The 13,434-nt window shown below is 23.4% G+C and overlaps 2 protein-coding genes across 2 annotated transcripts; both read right to left on the minus strand.

Annotated features, from left to right (window-relative positions):
• Positions 1 to 754: 754 nt before the first annotated feature.
• On the minus strand, positions 755 to 3,672 carry LOC105361661 (uncharacterized). Its single transcript, XM_011498911.1, has 4 exons — positions 3,326 to 3,672; positions 2,173 to 2,309; positions 927 to 1,034; positions 755 to 857 (listed from the first exon to the last, which is right to left on the minus strand). The coding sequence occupies exons 1-4, from the start codon at positions 3,626 to 3,628 to the stop codon at positions 755 to 757; spliced, it is 651 nt and encodes a 216-aa protein (XP_011497213.1). The 5' UTR covers positions 3,629 to 3,672.
• Positions 3,673 to 5,554: 1,882 nt separating this feature from the next.
• On the minus strand, positions 5,555 to 8,213 carry LOC105361399 (uncharacterized). Its single transcript, XM_011498563.1, has 6 exons — positions 7,881 to 8,213; positions 7,662 to 7,779; positions 7,236 to 7,589; positions 6,897 to 7,178; positions 6,496 to 6,785; positions 5,555 to 6,404 (listed from the first exon to the last, which is right to left on the minus strand). The coding sequence occupies exons 1-6, from the start codon at positions 7,976 to 7,978 to the stop codon at positions 5,684 to 5,686; spliced, it is 1,863 nt and encodes a 620-aa protein (XP_011496865.1). The 5' UTR covers positions 7,979 to 8,213; the 3' UTR covers positions 5,555 to 5,683.
• Between the last annotated feature and the right edge of the window lie 5,221 nt (positions 8,214 to 13,434).

Consider the following 13,434-nt stretch of genomic DNA (forward strand, 5'->3'; position numbering starts at 1 on the left):
TTGAATAAAGCGACGGTTTTTAAGGATAGATTTAATTAGATTATAAAGTAGACATATTTTAATTAAATTTAAACTACAATTAAATATAACATTTTGGTTTCAATTTTGAATCGATAGTACTTAGATTGATCAATTGTAACTAGATTGTATCAGGCAGCTTTTGATAAATTATATCCCTATATTATAATTATATTTATATTTTTATTTTACACTCATTATAAAAATGACTTAGTCTAAATAATAATTAACAATAATATACTAATACGTATATAACATTTATTAGATGTTAAACAAATAAGTAAAAAATATATATTGATATTGTAATTTATTAGTTAAACAAAACAAATTATATTTACAAAAGTAATCAGTCGATAAAAGCATAAATAAATAATTACGAATTCATAGTTTTCTATAAACAATAAAAGTTTATTTCTACATAATGAAATAAAAGAAAAGAAATTTTTAATTTGTATTTATAGTTATTTTAAATTAAAGAATAATTAAATAAAAAGTATGTGCTACGTCAAAATTTTATATATTCTGAATAATTAAAAAATATATTTATTTGCTATTTAAAGAGGAAACGAATAATACGATATACTCATATGAAAACACATTTCATTTTTATTTTATTTATTTGTAATAAAATTATTAAATATTGAAAATCCTGAAATTACATAAGTTAACAAAAATTTTATTTTTTGGAAATACTTATTCATTGTGCCAATTCATTTTTATTTATAATATTGGAATACTATATTGAGCCTTTTATTAAATGAGATTGAAATGGAAGATTACAGTCTATATCTAAGTGATTAAGGTAAGGCTCATTCATTTTTCCTTTCGGCTTAAAACGTCTAAAAATAATAAAATTTTTTAATATTTTTAGCATTCTATATATTGTTAAACATTTTTTAGTCACTTGCCTCTTTTCTTGTTCTGTACTAGTTGATTCTGATTTTTTGTTTAAGCAAAATTTAGTTAAGTTTCCAAAATTCTTGGTTAAGTCTATTTCTGGTAACCACTTATTTTTCCTAATAAAAATTATAATTTTATATACTAACAAGAAAAAGTGAATTCTAAAAAAATTTTGTCCAATTTATTTATAGTAAATTATTTTAGAAAATATATATTTTACTTCTAATAATTGCTGTAATGGATATTAAATATTTATATGGTTTATAAATATTGAAGAATAAAAGTTACTGTTATTGCAACAACTTTTTATTTTCAAACTTAAATTGTTTGTTTTTGCATTGAGTAATCACTCTATAGCACTTACTATTATCTATTCTATTCTTAATCTTTCATATAATCAATTATATATTTAATTATCAGTAAAAATACAAAATTGAAGAACATCCATTAAAATACAAAATTAAAAAACATTAAACTTTGCATAAATTTAAATATTCTGTTTAATTATTTTAATTATGGTTTTAAAATAAAAGAATTATGTAATAATACTTATGAATAGAAATTATGAATATAAAAATAAAATTGTATTCGAAGCATTGATACTTCTAAGAATAAGCTTATGATGTTAATTCGTTTTAACAAATTTATTATTTCTTTTTATTAATTTTACATTTAAAAATAATTTTAATACAAAATTTGTTTTATATGCATTATTAAAAATTGTTTTTGATTCAATGTAACTACCAACGCTAAATTCATATATGGATCTTTTAAAAATATACACGTTACTTTCATTCACATTTTTCATGAAAATAATTAAAATAAGCAAATTACAGCGTTTTTCGTCATATAAAAAAAAAAATAAGGAGCTTATTTCCTTTCGAAGTAATACACACCTCTTGACAAGTTCAGTGCATGAAATTAATTAATTATGAAAATATATACAATTCCTATATTTTAATTTCAATGTGAGACGGAGTTATTTAAAAAAATATATAATTATAGATTTTTAATAATATAGAATACTGATTTTAGTGTTGTTAAGCATGATATGGTATATATTAGTATTTACAACAGTGTACAAAATGAAAGGTTCTTGATCAGAAACGGTTGTAAAATATATTACGATTGAACTGTTTAACTGTTGATTGAATAACAACAATGATTATAGATTAAACGCCAAATTAATTATAATTATAGTTTTCATTAAAATAATAACGTATTAAAATAGGATTCAGCTAACAGCATATCTACCTTCCACTGAATTTTCGTACTTGTTTACCGTATAACCCTTTTGGTATAATTCGAAAGAATAAATCATTTGTAGTAGTGAAATTGTTCTCAAAAGTATTTCCATATTCTTTGATTAAGAATTCTGAGCCCAAGCCGTGCTGTTGCACACAAAAATTTTTAAAATTAAATATAGTATGGAAACAAGTTTTATAAACCACTTTCATATTAAAATTTTATTTTTTAATTATTTGATTAAAGTCAAATAGTAAGTCAAATGTAATGTTACGCACCAATGTATAATACATTTATAATGATTAAATAAAATAGAGTTGGACAATTGTTAAAAAAAAGTGATACCGAGTAGTCTTATTTTGGACAATAAAAATGATTTTAACTAAATGTTATTAATAATTGAAAACATAGTCTAACTAAAAATTTATTAAAAATATTGAATATAAAATTTTTAATGTGTTATGTAAATTTAGTTGTATTATTAACAAATATTGAATATAAAAATGCAATGTTTGAATTTTGACACATTTATTTATTGTCTTTGTTACCAATGCAATCTTATAACAAATAAATAATTTTTTCTTTTTACACAAATTAATTATACGTTGGATAGATTAGATTTCTATATAATAAAGTTTTTTGCGTATTCGCAGAATCTAAATTGATAATATTGCTTATAGTTAAAAGTTACCCTTTAATAAATTTGTAATCATTTAATTACTTCTAATTTTATTTACATACACTTGTAAAATATTATTCCATATTTAATTACATTCGAATACATACATAGTGTACATACTATTAATAAATGAATTTATAAAATATAAATTGATCAAATTATCAATTCAGTAATAGGTGAAAATATTTTTAAATATTTCTTCAAAGAAGTAATAATCGTGTTTTTTAAGTATCAATAATGAGAATAAGTTATATCCGTATTTATAGATCATTATATATATTCTCCGCGTCGTTACATTTAGAATTTAATTTCGAAAGAATACAAACTTTATCTACACAAGTAATTGTTATTATGAAATATCCTAATGTACCATTCATGCAAATACTAGAAATGAGTATTTCATCATTTTTTAAATGCTAATCCCAATAATTAGATTGATTATGCATTACTTTGCGAGAAAGGTACATTTTTATTTTGCCTCACCTCAGCTTTCGTCTTGTTATCACTGAGTGCGATTCTATCTTTCTTAAGAGCCGGATTCGTTTTACAAATATAAGTGGTTGCATAAATAGTGAGCCAATCGTTGGACGGACGTTCATATGTAGCTCTCTGGTTAAACCAGTTGCCGACAAGCACCGTGGACTTGTACCTACATTTGGTCGGCTCTGCCGCTGACTCGTCTTCCCGTGCCTTCGAACCCAATGATTGACCCTGCTTCTTTTTAGCCGGTGGAAGAGGAGCGTTTATCAACTGAAACTTCTCAAATTCGAAATTCATAGAGGCCATGGCAAACGAGAATTTTGATGAGCGCACGATATGTACAAAAGTGGCATGTGTGTATGAAATTTACAATTTGAAGTTAAAAAAAAAAAACAAGAGACACACGGCTAACGCATAGAATATGACATTTTTCAATCTACATTAACATATTGCATTGGACATTTCACGGTTTTTTCTAACTTAAGTTTTGAACACATTTTCAAATGTTTAAAAATTTATCAATATCCAAATTTTAAATAAATAATAATCTGCTGAATCATATATAAATATATCAATTCGATACCGATAAAGTATGACGCAGATCTAAAAACTTGTGGTTTAAGAATGAAAAAAATTGTTTTAAATTATCAGTTTTTTAATAAAATTTTATTAAATAATCACTGGGCAATGAATACTAATCAAATATGTTTTTATAATATCGCATACAATAAAACTTAATCAACTAATATGTAAGTATAAGTCCTTTCAATTTGAAATATTTATAAATGGTAAATATTAATATTATTAGCAATGAAAAGAAAATTCTTTTTAAAAAAGATTTGGCAAAGTATTGAAAAATTCTTAGTCTTTGCAACAATAACAAATTAGATTTTTTAACAATATATGTATAACAGCTTATACTCAACTAATCTTAGCAAACAAAATGAAATTATGTTTCTACAAATAATTTTGCTAGTGCACATATTATGACATGAAAAAAAAAGAAAAGTATTATTTTAAGTTACGTATACAATAAGATAACTAAGATAATTGAACTAAGTTCTAGTAATTACTTAGGTTACCATCGATTTCATAATTGCCATAGTTACTTTTATGAAAATATAATTTGTATGCGTCATTGATATACATGATTTGTTTCTTAAATGATCAATTTGGACATTTAAAATTTTTTTAATTAGACCATTTTTCTATAAAATATGATAACTATTATTTTTATTAAATAATTTATATATTAAAGAAATTCTTAAATTAAAAAATTTCAAATGAAATTTGTGAAATAATAACATATTGCTTCTTAAAATGTATAAAAATATATTGATAGTTAATTTTTAGAAAATTCAAAAAAAAATTATAATAAATAAAATTTTAAATTTTAAAATTCAAGAACCTCAATAAAAATAATATCCATTTTCATTTCACTATTGCAAAATGAATCAAAAGAATATAAGTCTTTTAAGTCGATTGTCGACATTATTCTATATACGTAAGTAAAAATATTATCAAAACTGTTATGTTTCAACCGCGCAAAATAAAGTTATCTTATAATGATATAAAGATATTAATATCTTATAAAGTTTTTATTTTATGAATATTCAATTTTTACACCTTTTTTCAAAAATTAATATTTTTTTAATAAATATAACTACATAATGATAATAAATTAAAAGTTTGCTAATAATCGCAACAAGAGAGTAAGATTTATTTGGGAAGCTATCTAAACTACTGTTTACCAGAGAAACTACTAATATTTAAGCTCACAGAAACATATTTTATTTAAAAATATTTGATAGTTAAGCAATTGTAGTTTTTGTTTATTATAAATATAAAGTTGTAATTTACTCAATATTCTATGAAGATGTAAAAATATGAAACTTTTCATTCATTATAGTGATATCACAGACTCTGGGTACACGTTACATTAAAATTAAAAAGGATGATATTTACATACAACATCTAATGGGTTTCTATTGTAATTCAGTTAAGTATTGAATTGAGTAAATAACTTAGAAATTAAAATGTTTGTAAAATTTTTTTTATATATTTTAAGAATTTCCTTAGATTCTATAAATAATTTCAAATTATCTAACTAAAAAGTACATTCCATAAAAATAATTAATTTGCATTAATTATCAAAAAGTTGCAAGTTTTCAATGATTTAATGATTTTTCTACACATTAAGAATTATAATGTAAAGAGAATATTTTTATAGAGTATACTTTTATTATAATAGATTAACAAACTACATGCTTATTCAACCTATTCCGTGAATTAAAGTATTAATATACGTTTATCCTTTCTTCCCTTATCAAACATTATCAAGTATAGAGTTCTGTTAAACCCTCAACGCAATAAAATAGTACATAGTACTACCATATTGAAAACGAGTGATCCACATAGTAGAGCTGGTAGCCAAACAGGATTCGTAACGACGGTTGTATGTCTGCTACAATGGTTATCATTTCTTAAACGATGTTGTAGTGACTCAGTATTACAAATCATTTCAGTCATCTGTGAACACCTTGGCGAGCAATTGTCACCTCGTCTCCTAACGGTGTTTGAGTTTTTCGTAGAGAGAGGATTTTCAGGTCGGACAAAGCAACAATGCTCAGACGCCACTGAGTATTGATCAAACTCTTGAACCGAGGGTTCACGTGACAGGCCACAATTCGAGCCTGATGATCCAAAACCCGAACTTTGGCTAGATGATCGTGAGAGCGTCGGTGTATCTATGCCCGACTGCCAATAGCCTCCAGCAACCCATGATGTTTGTGTAACTGATCGTAACCTTGCTGGTGCCAGGATAGAACGCTTCTGACAATAGCGCTGTTGCTTATTAAACAGATCAGGCGATGCTGTACCATAAACACGCGTTTCGAACATACGTGGATAGTGTAATGTCGGAATCTTTTCCTGTGTTCCTAAAGACAAAGAATTTAAACTGGAAAGGCTGTCATTTAAAGAATAAGTTCGATTGATGTAAGATTTCTCTGTTTCAGGTACAAAAGTTGATGCTTTAGATAAGGTGTAGTTTTGGGCATAACTAACTTTTTCTCCTGATAACCTATGATTATGCAAAAAGCAATATAATAACACTAAACATTGTTTTATATAAAATATAAATTAAGTTATTCAAATTAATTTTAAATATTTACCAATGTGACAAATTAGTTGGTTTTAAGGGAATAGGTGTTTCTATAGTTGAAGGAGTGACTAAAGTATCTGTTAGATTAACTGGTGAATTTTTCCTTGGTTCCTTTTTACTCAAGATCTTGTAGCTAGTTTCTTCATTAAGCAATGCTGCAGTTTCTAATGAAGAGGGATGCATAAAAATATTTCTATTAGGAGATTCTAATTTTTTAAAGGTTAGATATTCGCTAGAAAGTGTTTTGTAAGATTTAAATTTTAAATTTACAAGAGCTATTGCTGTTCCAAGAGTAATAATCTAAAAATAAATAAAAAATTTTAAAAATTGAAATATTTTTTTTTAAATAAGTATGTTTATAATAAAATTAAAGGGTGCCTATAAATTTTCAAAGTAAAATTTAATACTTACAAAGTACTGATAGGTGCTATCATCAACAGGAGTTGAATCGTAATATATTTTAAGCATTTTCAAAATTGTACTACTTGAAAATGCACTAACAAAAATTAAGCAAGCCCATCCAGTTAATGGTAGAATATCAGATGTTTTTTTATTAACTGGGCTAACAAAACATGCAGATAATTGAAAAAATATTCCACATAGTGGAAGGTACAAAACTTCAGCAAAATAAGTAGTTACTATAGCAATAATCGATAAAAGTATACGCAAAATTTGTTCCACCTTCTCTCGATTCTGAAATAATTTTATTTATTTATTTTCAATTCAGATACAACTTAGAAATAAACTTACTTCCACTACTCTTCTTATAGGCTTTTGTTTAAAAAGAAGCATTTTATATTGAGTAAGCCATAATGTTTGTTTGTATAAAACTTTTGTTACAATATTTTGACATTTAAAACATAATGGATACTTTTGCTCAAAACTTGCTTCAAATCGTGCAATTTGTTTATCATTATATACATCAATAGAGTCTTCAAGTTCTCTTAATTTTAATAATTTTAGCTCTTCTTTCCTATTACACTGTTTACAAAGACTATTGTTGTTGATTGAAATATCCCTTCTTTCACAATACGATATATTTTTATTACAACTATCATTTGTTATTTTATACTGGTCAGGTATTTCATAATTATAATCACCATCCTAAGAGCATAAATTTATTTTTATGTTATAACGTTATATTAAAGATTTATTTTTAAACTATTTTAAATTTACCTCAGAAAAGCCATTATGCTGGTTGCAAAAAAGACAAAGCCACCAATCAAGTGATTTTCTTTCTATTCTTGAGTTATTATTGCAAAACCAACAATTTACTTTAACTGGCCAGCGATTCCTATTAATAGGAAATAAAAAGATAAAATAAACAATAATTGGGATACTATTGTAATACTAACTTCTATAAATGATATCGAAAAAAATTTTATGTATACTAACTTTAATTTATAAAACACGGTGATCCAAGTGACAAGTGTTAAAACTGTAGCAGAAATTATAGGAATATAATTTAACAATAAATTTGCCTCCAAGTCCATTTTTATTAAAACATTTATTGTTCTCCCGCCAAGATTGCTACTTCTAACCTTAAAATTGTACGTGTCTTACTTTCATGTACAATTCAGAAAAATAAATACTATTTTATATTTTATCTATTACATGACCTATTATAGAATATTTTCAAAAGAACTTCGGTATTAAATATATCTGATTTATTACAAATTTTAGTAAGTGTATGTCACGAACACGCGCTTTCACGTGTATTTTTGACTAATGGTGGTGTTAAGGAAATATTCCAGTGATTTCTAGTTTCTTTTCAAAATTTATAATTTGAAGATAAAATTCCCTAGAATCGCTCTTTATTACATTTATAGACATTAATAGCGCAACTTTTGTTTAAGTTTCTTTCTATTTTTTCCCAAATTTACAATTATATGAGAAGTTGTTCTTAAAAAGAAAAAAATTAATGATTTAATATTAATATAGTTAAATTAAGATACAAACCTAAAAGAGTATTGCAATAACCCATTTCATATTTTTTCATAATCGTTAAATTTTATATAATCAAATATGTTATCAACTTTTTATTCTTATAAAGTTTTCTATAAATTAGAATATTGATAATAATCAATACTATTTATTATATAAATGAATTAAATAATTTATGTTATAAAAAAATATTTTTAAAATCTTCAATTATTTACAAATATTAAATTTATGCTTTATACAGTTAATTGATAATTCTACTTAATATTTAGTTTGGATAATTTTAAATAAATTAACTAAATAATTTGAATCCAACCATATTTTTTACAATCAACATATTTGATTACAATTAAATATGAATATATTTTATATAAACATTTTTTATTGACCACATAATGATATTTGTTTAAATATTTTTATCTTTATGATAAATCAATAATCAAAATTAATTAAAATACATAAGATGCAACGATTAAATTTTACAAAAAATTCTATCAAATAATTAAATATATTAATTGTTATATTTATAATACGATTAATACTCTCCAGAAAATAATAATGTAGTAATACTATTAAAAAATATTAATGTCATCATATATTAGTTTAATATACTGTAATTCTGAATAATAGTATTAAATATAACAATAAATAAATTCAATGATGAATATAACAATAAGAAATTAACTTTATACTGGTTATAATATGTTTATTTAAACAAAACAACAAGAAATAAAAATATTTAAAATACAAAAAAATCTTTAACAACCATAAAAATTTTTGTTTAAACACAGACAATTTTCATTTAAAATTGTACAAAATTCACACATAAAATATTTATTTTATTGTAAAATTTATTTTAATCTAAAATTTTGTTTAATGGCAAAATATTAATAAAAGCAGCTGTTTATTTTTCATGATTATTACAACTATATATACTGATTATTTATATACAATATTATAATATTAATTTTAATCAGATTAATTAAATTATTACATTTATCTTATTGCAATGAAAGATATGAATAATATTGCAATTTACTAGTTGTAAAACTTTATTTTTTATTCTTTGATTTAGTTTTCTTTTTTTAAATATTAAATTAAATATCAATATCAATTCATTAAATGTAAATTAAAAATACATGGATAAAGGTGATTACTATAATTAGAGAATGTAAAATAAAATTGAGAAAAACTGAAAAATTACTATAAGTTCTATCCATAAATTTTTTTGTAAATTAAATTTTCTTTAAGTATAGAAAAAGTCATAATATTTTTGGAATAACTTTCGAATAATTAAGTGTAATAATAATACTAAAATAAATTATTATCAATAAGTTTATAACATATTATAAAATACTTTTATGATATTGAATGTTTGATCATTTAATAATTTAATATTTTTTATTGTAAAGAACGTATAAAATAGTAATTTTTAAGTATTTTTACAAAGCATATAACATTACAGATAAAGTTTCTATATTAAAATATTATTGTAATATATATATATATTCAAAATTCTATTGAAATTAATAGTTGACAACATATTTTCAAATAGCAATATTTTACATACACATATATCTTTTGTATAATTGTGATTTTAGTTATTTTAAATTATGAAAACAATTTGATGTTCCGTTATTCTAATGATATTGGTAAAATACATCTAAACTAAATTTCATACAAATACTTTTTACGCATATATAAATATTCTGAAGAAACTTTTTCGAAGCATACGTTTATAAACTTGGTGTAAGACTTAATTAATTTTTCTTGATTACCACACTTATATAATAGCTTCCTTGACTTTTGTAACAGTTTTAGGATTCTACTGTTTTGTAATATTCTGTAATTTTTGTAACTTGATTAATCTGAATGAGTTGTAGTTCGAATTCTCTAAATTAACACTGTTAGGAAAAATATAGATATCTGAACTCGCATCAGGTAGTTTTTCCGTTCTTTGGCTGTAATACAATAAATCAATCATCTTTTAGATTTCGATCTGGATTTATAGTTTAATAACTTTATGAATGAATGAATTAATGTAATGAATTATTCAATAAACGAAATATTCAATAATAAAGATTAGTTATGTATTTAAAAGTATTGATACACCCTTGATAAAAATTTTGCAAGCACTTGCTTTTAGTAAGAGTTTTATCGACAATATATATCTTAACAGAAAAATGGAATTGAAAGTATTCACCAAAGAACCATTTAATCCTATATTGACTAGCTTTCGAATTATTGATAAAATTGTTATTACATTATTGATAAATATTGATAAATATCATTATATTAAATAATCTTTTCGAATTCTTAAATGTTTTCCTATTTAAGAATGAATTCAAATAAATTGAAAGACAGTTTTCAATTTTAATATGCATTCTGTAATTCCCTACAAAAAGAAGGTACCGAAATATTTTGATTTTTATGACGTCAGAATTTTACAAAAAAAAAAATGTCTGCAACATTCATCCATAAACGATTCAATGCTTAGCTTATTTCAATGTAATTTTTGGAGGTGGATAGTGGTGGTGTGAATCAATGGTCAGTTCTAACAAGAACGCAGCTGGAGATGACGAGAGCGAAGTATGAAGAGGAGCGGCAGGGAGAGTTACGTGGATCCGACGCTGCTTGTCTTTCGCCCATTAACCCAGTGTGCCGGGAGTCTGCCTACATCTATAAATAGAAGCTCGTCCGACCGCGTCCTCACCTTGATTTCCAGTTCTGGCCTCGGTGCCGATCGTCCCGGCGGTCGTTGCTCCGACGTTAACGGCCCTCGGCGAGGTCATCCCGAGACTGCCGCACCTCCATTAATGTTGAGTTCAGCCTCCTCATCCGCTGGGCCGAGTCATGAAGCTCGGCGCGAAGTTCGTAATTCACGTGATTCAGCCGTGTGTTCTTCTGCAAAATCCAGAAGATGTAGAAAGGCGTTTAAATAGAGTTAGGAGCTTGCTTGATTAATTTCTTGAGGTTTCACGCACGAGTCCTTACACGGATAAGGCTATCTATCGTAAAGGCGGTTACCAGGCCAAAATAGTAGTATTGTTAATAATAAAAGCATCCGCTTCATATTTGGAATTGTTACAACCTCCAAGTTGGTGCATTCCCATTACTTGTACATTTTTGAATATATATTAATTCTCAATTAAAAAAGAAAGTCTTCAACGAATCACATCGAAATATGTATTTACAATCTAAAATTATTAACGCGCTGTCCAGTTAAGTAACATTATTTTAAAACTTCAGCATATATATTATTATATATATTAATTTAATATATATATATATATATATATATATATATATATATATATATATCTTATATATTAATTTAATTATTTGAAATCTAATTTGTTAACATTTCTTGAAATAGTTATAAAAGAACTGATGACATTAACGCTTAATGGGTTAAAATTAAAAAATTTTAATTCAATTTTGGTGAATATAGAATGAACTGCGCAATCTTAAATTGGTCAATATTATGTTCTATAAATAGTAAAATATCTTCGAAGTAAATTAAAAAAATAAATAAATAAATAAAAACGAACAAAATAAATATATTTTTTAGTTACTCTAGCGACTTGTATTTAACTTATTTTTGAATAAATAAAGATATTACATCTTTATCGCATATTCATTGTGTTGTAGAATGCTTAATTTATACTAATTAAATCAATAAAATAATGAAGCAGAGACTATATAATAAATTTGTTTAAAAATATTTCGAAAGGTATTGAAGTTTTTTCTTGTTATTCTTATTTGAATTATATTTCCGAATTTATATTATATTTTTATTCGTACTCTTGTAATGATTTTCCACATGGACGTATTGTCAAACAACATGAAATAAAATTATTTAACCTAATTTTAAATAGATTTCAATATAAATTTAATATAATTTAATATAAATATAAATTTAAATAAATTCAATATATTCATTATAATAAACATTACTATAAACAAATTAAACCGTAATTAATACGAGATTTGTATTGTTTCATATACTCATGTGATCATATATTTCATGGTAAAAATATTTTACTCATCTAAGAAATAACGATTTAATATTATTTTTTTTTATCTTATTTAATATCATTTTAGATGGATTATGCTTTTTATTTTTAATTTCAAATTTTCTATAATAAATAAAAATTTGTATTTTATTTAATTATGTTCTAAGTTCACGATATGATTAGAAATCTATTTTACATATAATAATACTAACATTATAAAATAGTTTTAAGCAGTCTTAACTCTTCTTCATTTGAGTATAAATTTAATTTAATTTTAATTAATAATAGATAATATCAAATATGTTGTAATTTCATATGCATATTATATCTCATTCACATTACAAAATTAATTCAAATTTAATAGCTAAGAAAATTATAAAAGATACTTGTATAGCTTTAATGAGTAATTTATTGAATATATAATTTAAATTTATAAAACTGTTATTATGTAAAATTATAAACAACAGCTCCACATCGTTTGATATAAATACATTATTTAATATTAAAAATAGCGAGTTACTTTAATTAATGAACAATAAGTAATAAAAATAATTAAAATTTTAATGTTTTAAATAAACGATAATAAAATATTCAGTATACATTATATAACAGTAATAAATAATTGAAATAATATAGTATATTATTTTGAATAATATATATTGTTTTCGTCTTAAAAAATGAATACGTTATTTGGATAATCATAATTATTTATATAATCATAATTTTTATTATCAGCTACACATATTTAAATTTACGTAATTGTAATATTTTATAAATTTATAATAATAGTATAATATTAACCTGTTCATGGAACTCCTTCGTTAATTTCAGTTTCTGTAATTTGATAGATCTAAGTAAGTCATCATGTTTTAATCTCACCATTTCCTTTTGAATTTTATGGTATAATTCAATAAATGTTATATTTGATTCTTCAATTTTTTTTATTATTTTGTCTTGATTATTTATTTTATCATGTAATGATAGAATCTATA

The sequence above is a fragment of the Ceratosolen solmsi genome, unplaced genomic scaffold (assembly GCF_000503995.2).
Source record: "Ceratosolen solmsi marchali unplaced genomic scaffold, CerSol_1.0 scaffold30, whole genome shotgun sequence".
NCBI lineage: Eukaryota > Metazoa > Arthropoda > Insecta > Hymenoptera > Agaonidae > Ceratosolen > Ceratosolen solmsi.

What these genes read in the sequence shown, in the direction of transcription:
- LOC105361399 (XM_011498563.1), bottom strand. Translation starts at nt 7,978, where the DNA reads ATGGACTTGGAGGCAAATTTATTGTTAAATTATATTCCTATAATTTCT. An exon ending in CTATAAGAAGAGTAGTGGAA is followed by an intron (nt 7,179 to 7,235) that starts GTAAGTTTATTT and finishes AAATTATTTCAG; the next exon opens with AATCGAGAGAAGGTGGAACA. An exon ending in ATAGCACCTATCAGTACTTT is followed by an intron (nt 6,786 to 6,896) that starts GTAAGTATTAAA and finishes ATTTATTTTTAG; the next exon opens with ATTATTACTCTTGGAACAGC.
- LOC105361661 (XM_011498911.1), bottom strand. Translation starts at nt 3,628, where the DNA reads ATGGCCTCTATGAATTTCGAATTTGAGAAGTTTCAGTTGATAAACGCT. An exon ending in GTACGAAAATTCAGTGGAAG is followed by an intron (nt 1,035 to 2,172) that starts GTAGATATGCTG and finishes AATTTTTATTAG; the next exon opens with GAAAAATAAGTGGTTACCAG. An exon ending in AGTACAGAACAAGAAAAGAG is followed by an intron (nt 858 to 926) that starts GCAAGTGACTAA and finishes TATTATTTTTAG; the next exon opens with ACGTTTTAAGCCGAAAGGAA.